The sequence below is a fragment of the Halyomorpha halys genome, unplaced genomic scaffold (genome assembly GCF_000696795.3).
Source record: "Halyomorpha halys isolate HHAL.00 unplaced genomic scaffold, Hhal_1.1 Scaffold88.1, whole genome shotgun sequence".
In the NCBI taxonomy this organism is placed as follows: Eukaryota; Metazoa; Arthropoda; class Insecta; order Hemiptera; family Pentatomidae; genus Halyomorpha; species Halyomorpha halys.
The window spans coordinates 512297-528347 of record NW_027114863.1 but is presented as its reverse complement, the minus strand read 5'-3'; the positions used below and the strand labels follow the sequence as shown (position 1 = coordinate 528347).

Sequence of the window (16051 nt, the reverse complement as noted above, 5' to 3'; positions counted from 1 at the left end):
AAAGATATTCTACATATATCTATATTTTTGAGATATGATTTTACCCTGATTTTACCCCTCCCCCCCAGTTATAACAAACGGGCCGTTGTTAAAAAGCAATAATAATAAAGTTTCCATGCCCAAAGGTTTAATGCCTATACCACCAATCGTTCTTTTCACACATCAGTCAAGTGATGCCCCTCCATACCCAAATCTATTGAATAAGACTTACCGCAATCTTCCCATCTACGTTTCGTTCGTTACTAATTCCCACAACCATACACGCTTTAACGGGAATTATATTTACCAGATGCAGTTCCCTCAGTTGAGTGTTGAGCCATTAACACATCCTTTTTCGGTCCGAATATTTTACGTTTACTTTAGTTTCAGAAACCTTAAGGCGCTGTTATTCCCTCAGTTAATAAGCATTAAACCAATCCAAAATGGGATTTCACTATTTTAAGAATCATAGTTAATAAGGTTTGATAAGGCAAGCTGGTTCATTAGGCATTATTTCTTCTTAAAATATTTACATTTAGTTTAACCCGCAATAAGGAAGCAATTTAAATTATTAATTTCATTTCAATTAAAAAATAATTATTTTAGTGAAAATAAATTGAATGAGTTAGGTTGCAAAACTGTAAAAGTCGTTGAAAAATTAGCAACCTTCGGAACAAAAAAGATATTTTTAGGTTATGTTTTTTTGAATTTACGGCTTAAGGCTTTTCAACCATTTACGTCATATTTGTTCTGAAGTACATGAAGTCATTATCAGTGCTCAAAGCTTTGAAAGTACAAAAAATTATAAAAAATAAATTAATTTTGGAAGTTTTACGATGATGTTGGAAACTTTTAATAATGGAAATATTGCGCTTCGTTTTAGTCGCGATTATAGCATAATGTTGCCCCCAAATTATATAACAATATTGTGTTTCTAGAAGCTAAGTTACAAACCCTTGAAGTATTATGCCTTTCAGAGTTTTGCATGTGATTTAGGTAATCAGAAAATATGTCCTCAATGAATTTCTTCATTTTTTCCCTGTTATCTTCTATCTTTTCCTTGATTGCACTCTGCACGAACTTAACGAAACCTTTGGTGTCTTCGTCTGGTTTAAGGACCAGCTGTTTAGCCAACTCCTCTACGGTTTCGGTTGTTTTCCTCTGGAGGTACAATCTGAGGAATTGTATTAATTCGACCAAAGAAGGAAGCTCTGCATTGCCATCATCTAAATCAAGAGCAAAGTTTGTTCTAGAGTACATCGTAAATATTTATTTCTCCAACTCAACGCTTCAGATACATGTCGGTCATTTATTTTAATAGATAATTTGTACGGGATCGAGTCCCTTCACATGTTGGAAAGATTTTCTTACCTTGAAATAATTAAAACTTATGCTTTGTTTGATAAGGTCACTGATGATTTTTATTTATATATTTTTTTAGTAATATCTTTACAGTATGTTACTATAAAATATTGTAATAGAAGATAACTCCAAAATTAAGTCAAAGTTTTCACTAGAGGACTATTTGATACTTCATAATTCACTTTCTATTTATTTTACAAATACAATAAATACCCGTTCAAGTCCTTGGGGAACCTGGGTACAGACAGCAACAAAGTAGGCAGCAAAATAGAGGCCAGGATACCAGCGGGAAGTAAATGTTATTTTTACTGTAAATAATGTTGAAGTGTTCATTTACAAAACACCATCTATGGCCAGGTTATGAATGGATGTGAAACATGGCCCTAATCGAGAGAATCGGAATGGATGCTCAACTCCTGGGAGATCAAGGTATTGAAAATGATATCGGGAGGAGTCTTGTAGAATGGGATTTGGAGAAGAAGGAGCTGATGGAACTGTTTGGGAACCCAACATTCATGAAAAGAGGTCAAATAAAATTGATAGGACATCTAGAGAGGATCAAAGGATACCCAAGAAAATGATATATGGAACCCGGATGGAAAACGGGAACGTCCTTGATTCATATAGATGAGAAATGTGAAAGAGAATCTAAGGAGGTTGGACGTTCAAAGATAGAGGGAGAGAGTATGAGATCGTGGGGATTGGTTGGCTGTGGCGAAGGAGGCACCTTTTGTAGGACAGTAGTGTCAGAATAATATAAGTAATAATAATTTATTTTACAAATGAATGTAATCATAAATGGTCATTAGCATGAACAGTTTTTCCGTCTGCAATTTGGGTAATTTTAGACAACAAAAAATACATACATTACATTAATCACATTTTTCTTGGAATCTCTACAAATTTGATTTAGTTGGAAGCTTAAACAAATTTTCCTTTTTTTCAAATGTACCTTTCGTGTTGCCAATTTTTTCCCAATGTTGCATTCTCATTTTGTATCCTCGAGAGCCTCACTGTCCAATATGATGTGCTCCAAAAGATCAGTAGGTATAGGTCCCTTTAGAAGGTAGGTATAGTCGCAATAGAAGTTAACTATAGTCCCTATAGAAGTTAGGTATAGTCCATACAGAAGGTAGGTATAGTCCCTTTAGAAGGTAGATGTGTGTCTTGTTTGAATCTACGCTGCGCATTTCTCATAAGGCTTCTTTCAGACTTTAATTTTTCCCGAATTCGTCCGACTTTTTTGAGTACGCTTTTCATTTTAATTATTTGGCTGAGCTATCCCCTTCGTTTATTCCCATTCCTTGAAGAGTTTTGAAATTTTTAATTTTGATCACCAAACTGTGATGAGGTCTTCAGTATCTACAGGATGTCTCTTCACCTCTGAGTATTGTCAGTAAATTCATGTTCTAATTTACTGTAAATTATTGAAGTTTTCCTACATTTTTTCTTGTTTTCTTCAATGGACGCTTCCTAGGTTAATACCATGTTTTTACTATTATTTTTGGTTTCTTTGAGTATTTGCTATCAGTTGAAAGTTTTCAAAATTAATTTATAAAGCCTGCATGTGGATCTAACATTAGGTTTAGCTCTGCGATGAATAGAGTAGGAGAACTTCATTGCTCTTATCTACAGTTATTTAGTTTGATCTCGACAATATTTTCTATGTTGTGGTTATTGTCACCTTGGTTACCAGGCAGCTGTTTCTTTGGCTCGTCTTCATCGATTTCTGTTAATGTTAGAGCGTAGTCATGACGACTGACTTGGATAGGTGGTACGGTAATGCTACTGCTAAAAACATCTGATTAGGAGTGTCTGTTATTTGTTTATTCATTGTTCCTGCCTTTAAGCCTCTTTTTCAGAATTAAAATTAGTATCCTTGGTCATATCCTATATACAGTTATCACAGCTGACATTCCAACCCATCCTAACACAATCCTCACCACGTATTCCGATGATACATGTCTATTGTCAGTGAACAATGATCCTTACATTGTATCCCAAACCCTCCAATCCCACATCACCACCCTTGAAGAATGGTGCCAAAACTGGAGGATTAAAATAAATCCCACCAAATCACATTTACCCTTGGACGTAAACCCATGACCTCTTCCCCTACAATATCCTTTAATAATACCCCACTTATTCCTGTCGAATAGATCCGTTACTTAGGACTACATCTCGACAAACGACTGACATGGAATCCTCATACAAGACTAAAAAGATAAGAAACTGCTCGTAGATTCCGACTATTGCAACATTTACTAGACAAACTGTCTAAATTGCCAATCCATTACAAAAGACTGATCTACATGACTATTATAAGGCCTGTCTGGTCATACGGAGTTGAGCTTTGGGGCTCCACTAAACCATCAAATTCCTCCAGAATCCAATCCTTACAGTCCAAAATCCTTAATGCTGCTTACTTTGTCACAAATCAAGTCATCCATCAGGACCTCAATGTTCCATATGTTGCCGATTTGGCCAGAACCAGATACCGTTCCTTCCATAATAAACTTCTCAACCACCCAAATCCACTTGTTTCTAACCTGGCTTCTCCTTCATTACCTAATAATCCTCCTAGGCCCCTGAAAAGAAGATGGCCTCGAGATCTTCTCCTCTAGAAATGTTATTGGACTTCTATCCGTGGGTAGATTCTCCACATGTTTTTATAATGTCACTATGTCACCTACAGCAAATTTACTTGTTGTATATATGTGTATACAGTTGTAAATAACAATAAATAAATTATTAAAAAAAAAAAAATTGTACATATACATTTTTGTTCATTGTTTTCTCCGCTATCTCATTGTCATTTTTGCAGCCAGAGCAATCAGTTGATATGTGGCCCGGCTGTTACAAGGAGTGATGAGCAGAATTCACTAAGGGAATGTTAACTGTCCAAAGTGGATCAACCTCGAGTCTTCTCAGCATCTTCCTTCCACAGCAGCCGTATCCGATCGGAAATGAGTGTTATTTATTCATGTTATTTTTTTACAAGTCTCAACAAACCTTCTTCGTAAAGAATTTAGCTCATTCAAGGTCGAGTTTGCGTAAATTTTCTATTTACCGAAGATTTTTGTGAGATATATAAATGAAATATCAATAATAAAAAACCACCCACGTAAAAATAAAAAATACAGTACCAAATATAATACGTAACTTCCTAAGTAAAAATAACGATAATTACTTAAAGGGCCAAAAAATTCACGTTAAGGGGAATTAAAATAACATGGATAATTATTAATAATATTTATTAATTCAAAGTAGCTACAGATGAAGACAGATTTAGAATTTACTTAGTTACCGTACCATTAATGGGAAGACTGAGTTTTATTACGGTTGCCATGGTAAAATAAAAAACACGAGCGATATGTTTTTGACGAATGGGTTTTGTTTTTGTGAAGGCGACAGTTTGGAACAGATTGTTCAATGTGAATTGGTAATAGTTTAAAGGCTCTCTGTCTTCACTGTTTGAACCGGAATATCACCATATGAGAAATGTTGTCATATTTGTTTTGTTTTTAAAAATTATGGTGTTTTACTTCAATAGACGGTCATTAACACTAGAAGTGGAGATATAGTGGAGTGCGTAACAACGAATCTTCAGCACGTTCTGGATAGGAGAGTTGCTGCATTACATCATTAGAGATTACAGACAACCTTATGTTCTGCCAGGAGTGCACCCAAGGACGACGTGGGGTTTGAACTAAATTTTATTTTGTTTTTATTTTATATTCACTTTTATACTCTTTTGGATAATAATGTAAATATAGTTATTAAGTTTATTTAATAATCAAAAATTAGTATCCAATTCTGTCTCAACACTTTATTTTTCAGTAGTCCAACGTTTCGGCCATTCTACCCATCTTCAAGGACATCTTCAATACAAGCTCTTCCTCACCATTTATATTTAGTTAGTTGGTTTGTTATATGGTGGTGTAGCAGACCTAGGCAGAATAGCCTGCAAAAGAAATTTTAAATTAATGTGAGGAAGAGCTTGTATTGAAGATGTCCTTGAAGATGGCTAGAATGGCCGAAACGTTGGACTACTGAAAAATAAAGTGTTGAGACAGAATTGGATACTAATTTTTGATTATTTAATAAATAATTACCTTGTCTCAAAAATTTTTGAAATAATATAATAATAGTTATTAAGGTTAAGCACTTAAGTTAACCTATAAGTTTTAATTGTTTTATTAATTGATAAGAATTCTTTTTTTTCCTTTTTCATTCTCTGATATACATATCTTATTATTATTAAACTTTTGTACATATAGTTCAGCTGTTTTTTTTTCTACTTTCAAGGTATTAATTTACTTATGTTTTTTTTGTTGTTGTTCACGGAATATTACGATAATTCAACAGGTGGGTAGGTAACACCCCTAGGTTTTCTGTTATCTACATGTAAAGGTATTCGCCAGTGGTCATAATTCAACAATTGTTTATATAGGGGTATATTTTAGTTATATTGAGGGCATAATGTTTCGGGGTTTTCGTTATTTCCAAGAAAAAATAACATGGCGCCTAAGGAGCAATTGTTTATTGTTTTATCTTTTTTTCCTTTTGCGATTATGTTTATTTTTTATTATTTTCCTTCAACTCACCCCCTTCTCCGCTGAGCGTAGGCAACTATTAACGATAAACATATAACTAAGGATAAGTCAAAATTTGTGGTTATAGTTTGCAGGTCTCTAACGAAGGAATACTAATTAGGTGTATATCCTAGACTAATATAATAACTTCTATAATGGCTTGGAAGCGGAATTCCACCACAGACACTGCGTGCGAGATCGGCAATCGACTTGTTGGCCTCCGGTGCTATAGAAGGACACTAACATGAAACAGTATTTTAAAAAAAAAGTCTTAAAAAATATTGTTTATTGAAAACATCTTTTTTCTTTAGTACCTTTACCGTACAGGAAATTTTGAGTATTTTGCAATTCTTTAAGAGCGGTTTTCAAACGGGGCGTCGCAGGGGGTCCCGCAAGCCTAATCACGTTTTCGGTTAGTTTGTTCACGTCTTCCTTCGCGCCAGCAGTTAGCCTCGAATTGCTCTTGAGCATGTTCATGATCTGCTCTGCCAAGTTGTTGATCTCTTTTTTCGTATCTTCGGGAATGTCTTCTTCGGACAGTGCTTCTACGACAAGATTGATTTTGCTGGCCTGTTTCGAATAGATTATTTTACCATCTATAAAAATATAAAAAATGTATTTAATTTTAGATAAAACTTATTACAAAAGACTGATCTACATGACTGTAATAAGGCCAATTTGGACATATGGAGTTGAGCTTTGGGGCTCCACTAAACCTTCGAATTCCTCTCGTATTTAATCCTTACAATCCAAAATCCTTCGTAAAATCCTCAATGCTCCTTACTTTGTCACAAATCATACATAAAGACCTTAATGTTCCCTATGTAACCGATCTAGCCCGAACCAGATATCACTCCTTCCATTATAAACTCTCTAACCACTCAAACCCCCTAGTTTCTAATCTTGCATCCTCTTCCATTCCCGACAATCCTCCGAGGCGCCTGAAATGAAGATGGCCACGAGACCAGCTAATGTAAAATGTCATTAGTGTGCTACCAATGGGTAGTTTCTCTACACGCCTTTAACACTCCAATTTAACTTGGATCAGATTTACTAAATGTATTATAATGTGCAATTGTAATAGCAATAAGTATTAGCAATAAATAAATATTTAAAAAAAATAGATAATAAATTGAAGCCGTTCAAATTAATAATTATTTAAATTCTTACTACTAAAATAAATATATATATTCTTTTATTTGCCTTCCAAACAGACAATATCTTATCTCGCAGGCCCCACTAGATAAAGCTGCTAAGTTCTGACACATTTTCAAATCCCGCAGGATAAATTTATCGAAAACCTGAGCTTATTCCTTTTTGTTGTTTATGGAATAAATTAAATTGATACATTATCAAATAGTATTAAAAAGAGAGAAAAGAATTTTTAATTTAAGTTTAGATAAATAATATCCTTTTAAGGAATTTGATAGAAAAACTTTTGAGAATCGTTGAACATTATAGAACCGATTTATACGTTTCGTCAGTGAGATAGATTTATTCGTCACTACAATTATTGACTAATTTATTTCTGATTTTTAACATTTCGTATAACTATTAAAAGTCTCTTCCAAAAACCGCTTCTGACTTTCCAGAACTTTGGAGCATGTCTATTATAGGGTTTTACCTACACATACTCTGTACAGTTTTGGAGAGACAGAAGTGGTTTGTTAGAACAGGCTTTTCGGCTACAGGGTAATAGCTTAAGATCATTCTTGGTATTTCCAATATTAATCCTATGACAATTTTGTATTGGATGAATGGTTAAGAGTAGGATATAAATTTTAGGTAACTGTAATATTTTACCGTACTTTAGTAAAAGAAAAATGTTAAATTTTTACACCGAGAAAATTATTAAACTAGTACTTCTCAGAAAACTGTTGAAATTGCTGTTAGTCAACCTGTCAGGTGAGAGTATCATTTGGAACATAAGGACGGGAAGATATAGCCATAGTGACTAATATGAGTAGATCTGAAACGAGCGTGGATTAATTTGAACGCAGTGTTGGTGAGGAGGGAGGGTTAAGTGAACGTTGTACGATGTGCACACCGCCCCAGATGCTTTATATAACGGTCCTCAAACATTTCGGAATAACAATTAACGTTTTGAATTTCATGAAGGCAAGACCGATATGTTATTATCCTCGCTGACTCTCAAGTGGCTATCCTTGCTGTAGCTAACACAAAGGAAATCCTATCAAATACTGTTTTGAAATGTAAATCCCTCTTCTACGACCTGACACTGGTGTGGTTCTACAGTTGATTCCAAGTCATTGTGGGATTTCAGGAAACCAAGTCTTTCCAAGATCTTATAACTCGGTAAAAAGAATGATAAGGATCATAATTTAGGGGACACAAAAACAGCACACATGGAAAAGGCAGAAGGGAATGCCAGGATAAAGCCAGCTGTGATCTAAAGCTGCAGGAACTGGGATCTAACAAGTAGCTTAGGGAGCAGAATCCACATATCGGAACGGAATGTTCTCCGTACACTATGGGACCAGAGCCGTAATAGTACAAGAGTCGGGAAGAAAAAAAGGCTGTTATCTCACCCCAATATTTGATTACTTTAATGAAAACTAGGTATAATTAATAGTCAAAATTGAAAAGTCCGCCAAGTATAGGCAGGGGGAATAAAAAATGACGGCTGTTTCAAAACCTTAAAAAAACATTTTTCATTCGGAGCTCTATATCTTAAAACTACCAACAACACTCGAAAATCTAAAACAGCATTATTTTAAGGAGAATAAATTTGCTAAAATGTGAGCCATAATAGAGCTATTTACGTCCAATAGTTCTCGAGATATACCCTTTTAAAAAGCAAAATGTCTTAAAAATCTACTGAAAGATTAGTAGTTAGTAAATTTATTTTGAGAAATCTATATCTCAATGTGAATTGGTAATAGTTTAAAGGCCCTCTGTCTTTACTATTTGAACCGGGATATCGCTATATGAGAAATGTTGTCATATATGTTTTGTTTTTCAAAATTATGGTGTTTTACTTCAATAGACGGTCATTAACACTAGAAGTGGAGATATAGTGGAGTTCGTAGCAGCGAATCTTCAGCACGTCCTGGATAAGAGAGTTGTTGCAGGTGTCATCCTAAAACTTCTGGGAAAGGTGAGATGGAAAGGAAATATCAGACAACCTTATGTTCGGGCAGAAGTGCACCCAAGGACTACGTGGGGTTTGAACTAAATTTTATTTTGTTTTTGTATTCACTTTTATACTCTTTTGGATAATAATGTAAATATAGCCATAACCATATAGCAATAACCATTCGACGTACAGATGTCTATTAGCACGAAATTAAAGCTAGTTTAATATAGTATAAAGTAGTTTATGATAAAGGTCATAAACTACTTTATACTATATTAAACTACTTTATACTATATATTTCATTGTAGAAATAGTAGTTTTCGTGATATTTGCTAAAATAAATTGATTTATAGTTGTTCGGACAATAAGTTTGGTTTATGAAAAACCTTATTTCAAAAACCATTGGACGTACAGATGTCTGCCAGCACTCAAATTAAAGCTAGTTAAATGTGCTATAAAATAGTTAGTATGTTTTTCTTTGTAGAAGTAGTAGTTTTTATGATATTTGACAAACTAAACTCACAAAATGTTAATTTCTATTTGTTCGTATAAAATGTTAGATTTTTGAAAAAATAATCTCTTGACCCATAAGACGCACATAGTGTCTGCCAACACTCAAAATAAAGGATATTTAACTTACTATAAAGTAGTTTATGACACTTATCTTCGTAGGGGTAGTAGTTTTTATGATATTCACATATGAATAAAAATTTGACAAATGAAAATTTGTCTGAAAAACAATAAATCAATTTATTTTAGCAAATTTTATGAAAATTACTACTCCTACGAAAATAAACGTCACAAACTATAGCTCATTAAACTAGCTTTAATTTGATTGCTTATAGACATCTGTGCGTCAAATGGTTTTGAGATATAGATTTTTCAAAATAAATTCACTAACTACTGATCGTACTCAGTACGTTCCATACAACATTTTTATGAAATATTGCTTTTTAAAAAGCTATATCTCAAGAACTATCGAACGTAAATAACTCTATTAGGGCTCATATTTTAGCAAATTTTCTCTACTTTAAATGACATTCTCTTAGGTTTTCTTGTGTTATGGCTACTTTTAAGATATAGTTATCCGAATGAAAAATTAATTTTTTTTATCGTGTTGAAACAGCCGCCACTTTTTATTCCCTCTACCTATACTTGGCAGACTCATAAATTTTGACTAATAATTATACATAGTTTTCATTAATGTGGTCAAAAAGTGGGGTGAGGGCTTTTTTCTCCTCTTGGGCTCTTGTACTATAACGTATGTATGGAGGAGAACTAGCGGTGAACTGCTTGAAGAGACTGGTCAATCAATATCTCTCAATATAAAGGCAAGGAGGTTAAGGACGCCTCAACACAAAAATGATTGCCAGTGAGGTAGGTAAGAGACCTCGTTGGAGGCCAAACACCAGATGCACCGACAGAATCAACAAAGATGTGAATGAGCTGCATGCAGCAAACTGGAAAGTAGTTGCTCAAGATAGGCAGGCATGGAGAAGGCTGGTTTAGGCGGGACCAAATGGTCTGTAGAGCCAACCAAAAAAAAAATTTAATACATCATTTTATTCTAAATGTTCTTTAATGTTTTCCATTAAAAATAATATTTAATTGATATCTTAACGGATCCGTTTAAAACCGGCCTATTTTCCTCGGCAGGTTTAGCGATTTTATTGTTGAGAAAAATATAAAAAAATAAATAAAAAATTGTATATTTAGTTACCATCCTCAGTTGTTTACTCAGCTCTACAAGCTCGTTTTTGAATACATTCAACTTAGCTTTTAAATTAGAGGTGATCTCGATTTCCCTTTCTTCCATGAAAATGACCAAATCTTCCTGAAATCCATTCACAAAATCATCTAAATCTTCTTTCAAGACGTGACTGGCTCGGACCTTGAGATCGGACCTTTTGGCTTCTGGTATTATCGCGTCAAGTCCTTCTATCAGATCCTTTGCAGCGGTTTCTCTTATACTGCCGCATACCGAGATATTTGAGCATACCTACACAAAATTTTTAGGAACCATGGAATTAGGAAAACAATACCTATTTTCAATTGAGGAATGGGAAAAGTTAAATAATAAAAAAAAAATTTAACTGTATTTTTTAACTACTGAAGGTTGTCCGGATGGCTGTCAAAAAAGTACAATATGATGAGTTAATAGCTGATCGTGGATTATATTCCAGGAGAAGATAGTTACTGATGAACACAAATAAGTAAAAAGTTATTAATTAATTAATGCCAATGTTAATAACCATAATGATTAAATGGAAGTGCAGAACTTCTAGTATACTTTCTCCCACAACCACCGAATCATATTACTGTAATGTATATTACATATTACTCTTAGCTTATATAGCTTTGTTATAGCTCTACTTTTTCAACTTTGTTATTATACTTAAATATTTAATTAATCACATATACGTTTTTCTTTATCATTTTAATATTACTTAAATTTTAAATATTTTTCCAATTTGTACATATGTTTATTTAGTTGATTTTGATATCAAAATTATTTTCTTATTTCATTCTTATCTTTAATATTATATTATGCATTTTATTAAATACTGCTTATGTGTCTATATTATCTATTATCTTCTTATGTTTCTTGTTTCAAGTTCAATGCTTTATTTAATCTGCACAAAAACCCCAATGACAAAAACTAACAACTCATTTTTTTTTTTTTATTCTGTAATTCCATTTACTTCTTATTATTTATTATTTTGTTTTTTTGTCCTTAGCCCAGATGAAGGCCTTAAATTATGGCCGAGACGTTGGAACTAATAAATAAATTTTTGCTTATTACTGACCGCACTCCCTACCATTTTCTCCTCATACAAAATGTAGAAAAACTATTTAATTGAAACTGACATTTCGTCCTTTTCTGCAAGGATTCATCAAGGCCTAGCCCGGGACAAGAAGTGAGGAACTAAAAGTTATTTAAGTACTTTTATTCTTCTGACTGACTCTGCTCTAAAATTCTCCAATTGTTTTTGGCATTGCAGTACCAAACATCTTATCTATACTTAAAATCGAAATTTCTACTCCATAAGTATAAGTTCAATGCTCTATTTAATCTGCACAAGAATCCCAATGACAAATACTAACAACTCATTTTTCTTCTTATATACAGACCTGCTTCAGTTTTCTGAAATCTATTGAAAAGTGTTTTAATCATTTTCCCACCCTCTTTTCTTTACGATCTAAAATTCCCCATTCTTTGCAAAAAAAATACACAACCTTAAAATAATCGTTTGTTCTAATAATCATAAAATTTTAAATCTTAACAATATATAAAGTCCTGTCTGGGCCGCCTGTAGCTCAGTGGTTAAGACACAGTCTTACCAATTTGATGTCTATTGGCGGTGCCGGTTCGAATCCGGCCTGGGACGTTGACTTTTTTCATCGAGTGGCGGTCCCACAAAATTAAGAACTTTGACCCCCAACCTTGGTTAGGCAATATAGGACTCCAATTATTTTATGACCACTTTTCTGGTAATTTCATAAATGGAGAGGAGAGAGGGTTATCTATAGGCTACCACCCTATTCTAACCATGGTAAGGGGTCAAATTTTTATTTCATGGGACCACCACAGGAATGGTCCCAGTCCAGTTGCAGCTTTAACGAGGCAGTCAAATCTAGTGCTTTATCCCTGCATCGGGCGCGGCTGATTTGACAGGTACAGGGTTCCGTTTTTTTGCTGTCTCTTCCAAAAAGGGGCCGAGTGTGACCCCTACCTCCCAGTAGTTTCCTAACTTTGTGGGGTGGTTCCAACCCGCCCAGTCAGTTTACCTCCTGCCGTCAAGAAAGGGCGTCACACGTGGTTTGATCTGACAGGCTCACCGCGCACGATTACGTTACAAACCTAAGGTCAAGCACTTCGCTGTTTTCGATACTTGTGTTAGAGTCATGTTCCTCAGGTACTATTACCGTTTATGAATGGGGATCGTGTGCCTGTCAGGCTCACTGCGCCTTTCTGGTGTCTTTCAGGTTAATCGCCCCTCTTAATTTTTTTTTAAATTCTTCAATCATTATTTCAGTATTTCTCTGATAGGAATATTCTATAGAGAGACCACAATATTCCGGCCTTTTTGGTTTTAACGACGAAAAAGTGTTGGCAACCTATGTCACATGCAAGAATCATTGCGTACCCCTGGTTTCTTGTGTGCTCGGAACCAAAGCCATTGATAACAGTACTGGAGAAAAAAAACCTGAGGTCATAACTTATTATAATGCTTACAAAACTGGAGGGGACACTGCTAACCAAATATGCGCCACATACAACGTGCAACGAAATACACATCGATGGCCAATGATTGTTCTCCACACTATGTTGAACTTGAGAAGTATCAATTCCTTGGTTATTCACCTCGGAAATCAATTAGGATGAATTTCAAGTAGAGTTTTCCCCAAAGAATTGTCACATGAACTGTTTATCGGACAACTTCAGCGAAGAAGCCAGCTGAAATCCGGCCTTCACACCTCCTTGAAAATTCGTCTCAAGATCCTTCCCGTCAGATGATCGTCAAAAATCAACCCCTCCCCACCTCCAAAAGCGGTCCAGATATTGTGATTGCATGGTGGAAACAGGAATACATCGGCTCACGAACTACTCCAGTGTGAAATGCAACCAATTGCCCCTCATGCGAAACCACTCTAAGCAACATGCTTTTCAGCCTGTTCTTGCGATCCTTATCGGCTTTGATGGACGATGAATCCGACTTATTTCTGTCTCCACACATTTCAACTTCATTTCTGACCCCTTTTTGAATTTTTTTTCGAGGATAAAAGGTCCTATTTTGATTTATATTCATAACCATGATATGCGAATTCCGCATTTTGACTTCTTTTTGGTTTCTGTACCTAAATAAAAAATAAGAAATGTTTTAAATTTATTTTATATTTTTCCCTAATTGCCTATATCCTCAAGATGATCGGTAATTTTTGGTTTGATTAAATACGGCGATTTAGGGACTAGGATTAGGGACGAATTTTTATGTATCGTGTGCCTGTCGGGCTCACCGCGCCCCGATTTTGAGAATCCTTGACCGCCCCCTACGAAGGGTTAACTCACTCGGCTACGGACGACCCACGTTTGACGGACGTTTGATCAAATAGAGGGGGCACAATCTTTTCATAACCCAGAGGTTCCCTATTTGCAACTGTAGTATCCCCCTCCCTATGGCCACCTCCAAAATAATTCAGTATTATTTCTGTATAGAGTTTGATTGTTAAATTATTATTAATCCTTTTGTAAACTAACGCGAAGTTTTCAAACCAATGGAGACCAAGCACATTTATAATTTAAGTATTTTATACTTTGAAGTTAATTGATCTAATTCCCACATAACCACTGCCTGGATGATAAGTTTTTTTTTATTGAGGAAGCGAGGTGGGGACTCGAAAACTAAAGATGTGCTTAGTTTTCATTGGGTAAGACAATTATTATAAATGTTACAAACTGGATCACTGTCTTCAGCTTTTTTCATCCGCTCATTATATACTTGGATTAATTTTTGGGTGGCTTCAATGAGTCCGCGCCTGTCCAACTGTAAGGTTTCGCTTAAGGTGTTAAGGACATCCTTAACGAAACCTTTGATATCCTCATCCGGGTGGTTAACGTGGTATTTTGCAATTTTCTGAATTCGCTTGGCTTCACCGGGATCAAGGTAAAATTTTAGGAACCTCGTAAGTTCCTCCAAGATTGGAAGCGGTTCCTCAGTTAAGGAATTTGTCCTTCCGAATGAATTAGTCATAGTGAGGTATTGTGGTGAAAAATTTTAAGCCATTTTGTAATTTCTTTGGTCTAGGTTAATAACATATGTTGGAGAAATTAAATTAAAGTTAAATAATTGTTGCCATACAGCTTTCCAAGGCAAACTAGTCAATAAATTAGTTAACGGTTGACTATAAAGATTATAAATATTCTAAATGCAACAGAATGTATGAGCTGGAATTTATACATGTTCCGTCGACAAAGTTTCAACACCGGTCGCAGAACTGAAAATGTACTAAACATATTTGTTAAGTGATCTTAAAGTTTTATGGTTTATATGATTCTCGGCCATCAACACAAACTGCCAGCGTTTTCTCTATTGTTCAAAGGTTCTCTGGAACTCTTCGTGGGGAAGGCATTTAAGGGACCCCGCCGAAGCTGCTTGGATAAGGTCTGTGTGATTCGGTGAAACAAAAGTCTGGGAGCTAGGTTGCGACTGTGCCAGTGTTGGCATAATTTCGATGGTGGCTAGCGATGTTCGGCAAGGTGGGTTGTCATGGTGTAGAAACCAGCCATCTTTGATCTCTGGAACGACGTGGTGGAAATGTAGAGTCTGAAACAAAAATTACTTTATTAACTTGTACAAAAGAAATGAAATTAAATGAATAAAACTACTCATGCTATCGACTGACCAAGAACAATATGAAAGGATACTTCAGTTGGTATTTATTGGAGGCGGGTAATTTAGAAATTGGGTTTTATGTAGCGTACTGAGAGCTATACATATTATCACGCCATAGTATCTTTCTTGCCTTTTTTGAGCTTCGAAAGTAGAATTGTTTGGTTGCTGATGTCTGTGGAGTTGTCCCAAAAAACAGCAACCTCTGTTTAATATTTGGTTATTGGGAAATCAAAGTAGAATAGTTTGGCAGCTGATGTTTGGAGAACCAGCCGAAATGTTTACAATATTGAGAAATAGTGTTGATGGTGGGGCCGCCGTTGGTTTCAAGCCGTCTATTCAAAAAAAATAAAATTTAATTTCTCAAATATATTAAGTAAATGCTTTGTTCACTAAACATAAAAATACCTTCATAATAACCTTCATGACAATGCTTTAAACTCAGACTGTGTATGATTGTGGGGACTTAGCTTTTGGCACTGATTTAAACTCAGACTGTGCATGATTGTGGGGACTTAGCCCTTGGCACTGCTTTAAACTCAGACTGTGCATGATTGTGGGGACTTGGTCCCTGGCTTTGCCTTAAACTGAGACTGTGCATGATTGTGGGGACTTGGTCCCTGGCA

At 35.1% G+C, this 16051-nt stretch overlaps 3 protein-coding genes across 6 annotated transcripts in view; 1 reads left to right on the top strand and 2 right to left on the bottom strand.

The window, feature by feature from the left end:
* LOC106677136 (uncharacterized protein PF3D7_1120000) overlaps positions 1-1337 on the bottom strand; it is a 24159-nt gene extending 22822 nt beyond the window's left edge. The window contains exon 1 of one of the 2 annotated variants that reach the window (XM_014414862.2): positions 934-1337. In XM_014414862.2, coding sequence (XP_014270348.1) covers positions 934-1239 — 306 coding nt within the window. In that variant the 5' untranslated portion in view covers positions 1240-1337. The remainder of the gene's footprint in view (positions 1-933) is intronic. The other variant, XM_014414861.2, reaches the window with a different exon arrangement.
* Positions 1-16051, top strand: part of LOC106677135 (uncharacterized) — a 167332-nt gene that overhangs the window by 81584 nt on the left and 69697 nt on the right. The gene's annotated exons all lie outside the window — the stretch shown is intronic.
* LOC106677137 (uncharacterized) lies at positions 6206-14840 on the bottom strand. 2 transcript variants are annotated; one of them, XM_014414864.3, is made up of 3 exons: positions 14493-14840; positions 10754-11032; positions 6206-6532 (listed from the first exon to the last, which is right to left on the bottom strand). In XM_014414864.3, exons 1-3 carry the CDS (start codon positions 14784-14786, stop codon positions 6521-6523), a joined length of 585 nt encoding a protein of 194 aa, XP_014270350.1. In that variant the 5' UTR covers positions 14787-14840; the 3' UTR covers positions 6206-6520. The 2 variants fall into 2 exon arrangements, with proteins under 2 accessions (XP_014270350.1, XP_014270349.1); XM_014414863.3 differs by having other exon boundaries at positions 6206-6506.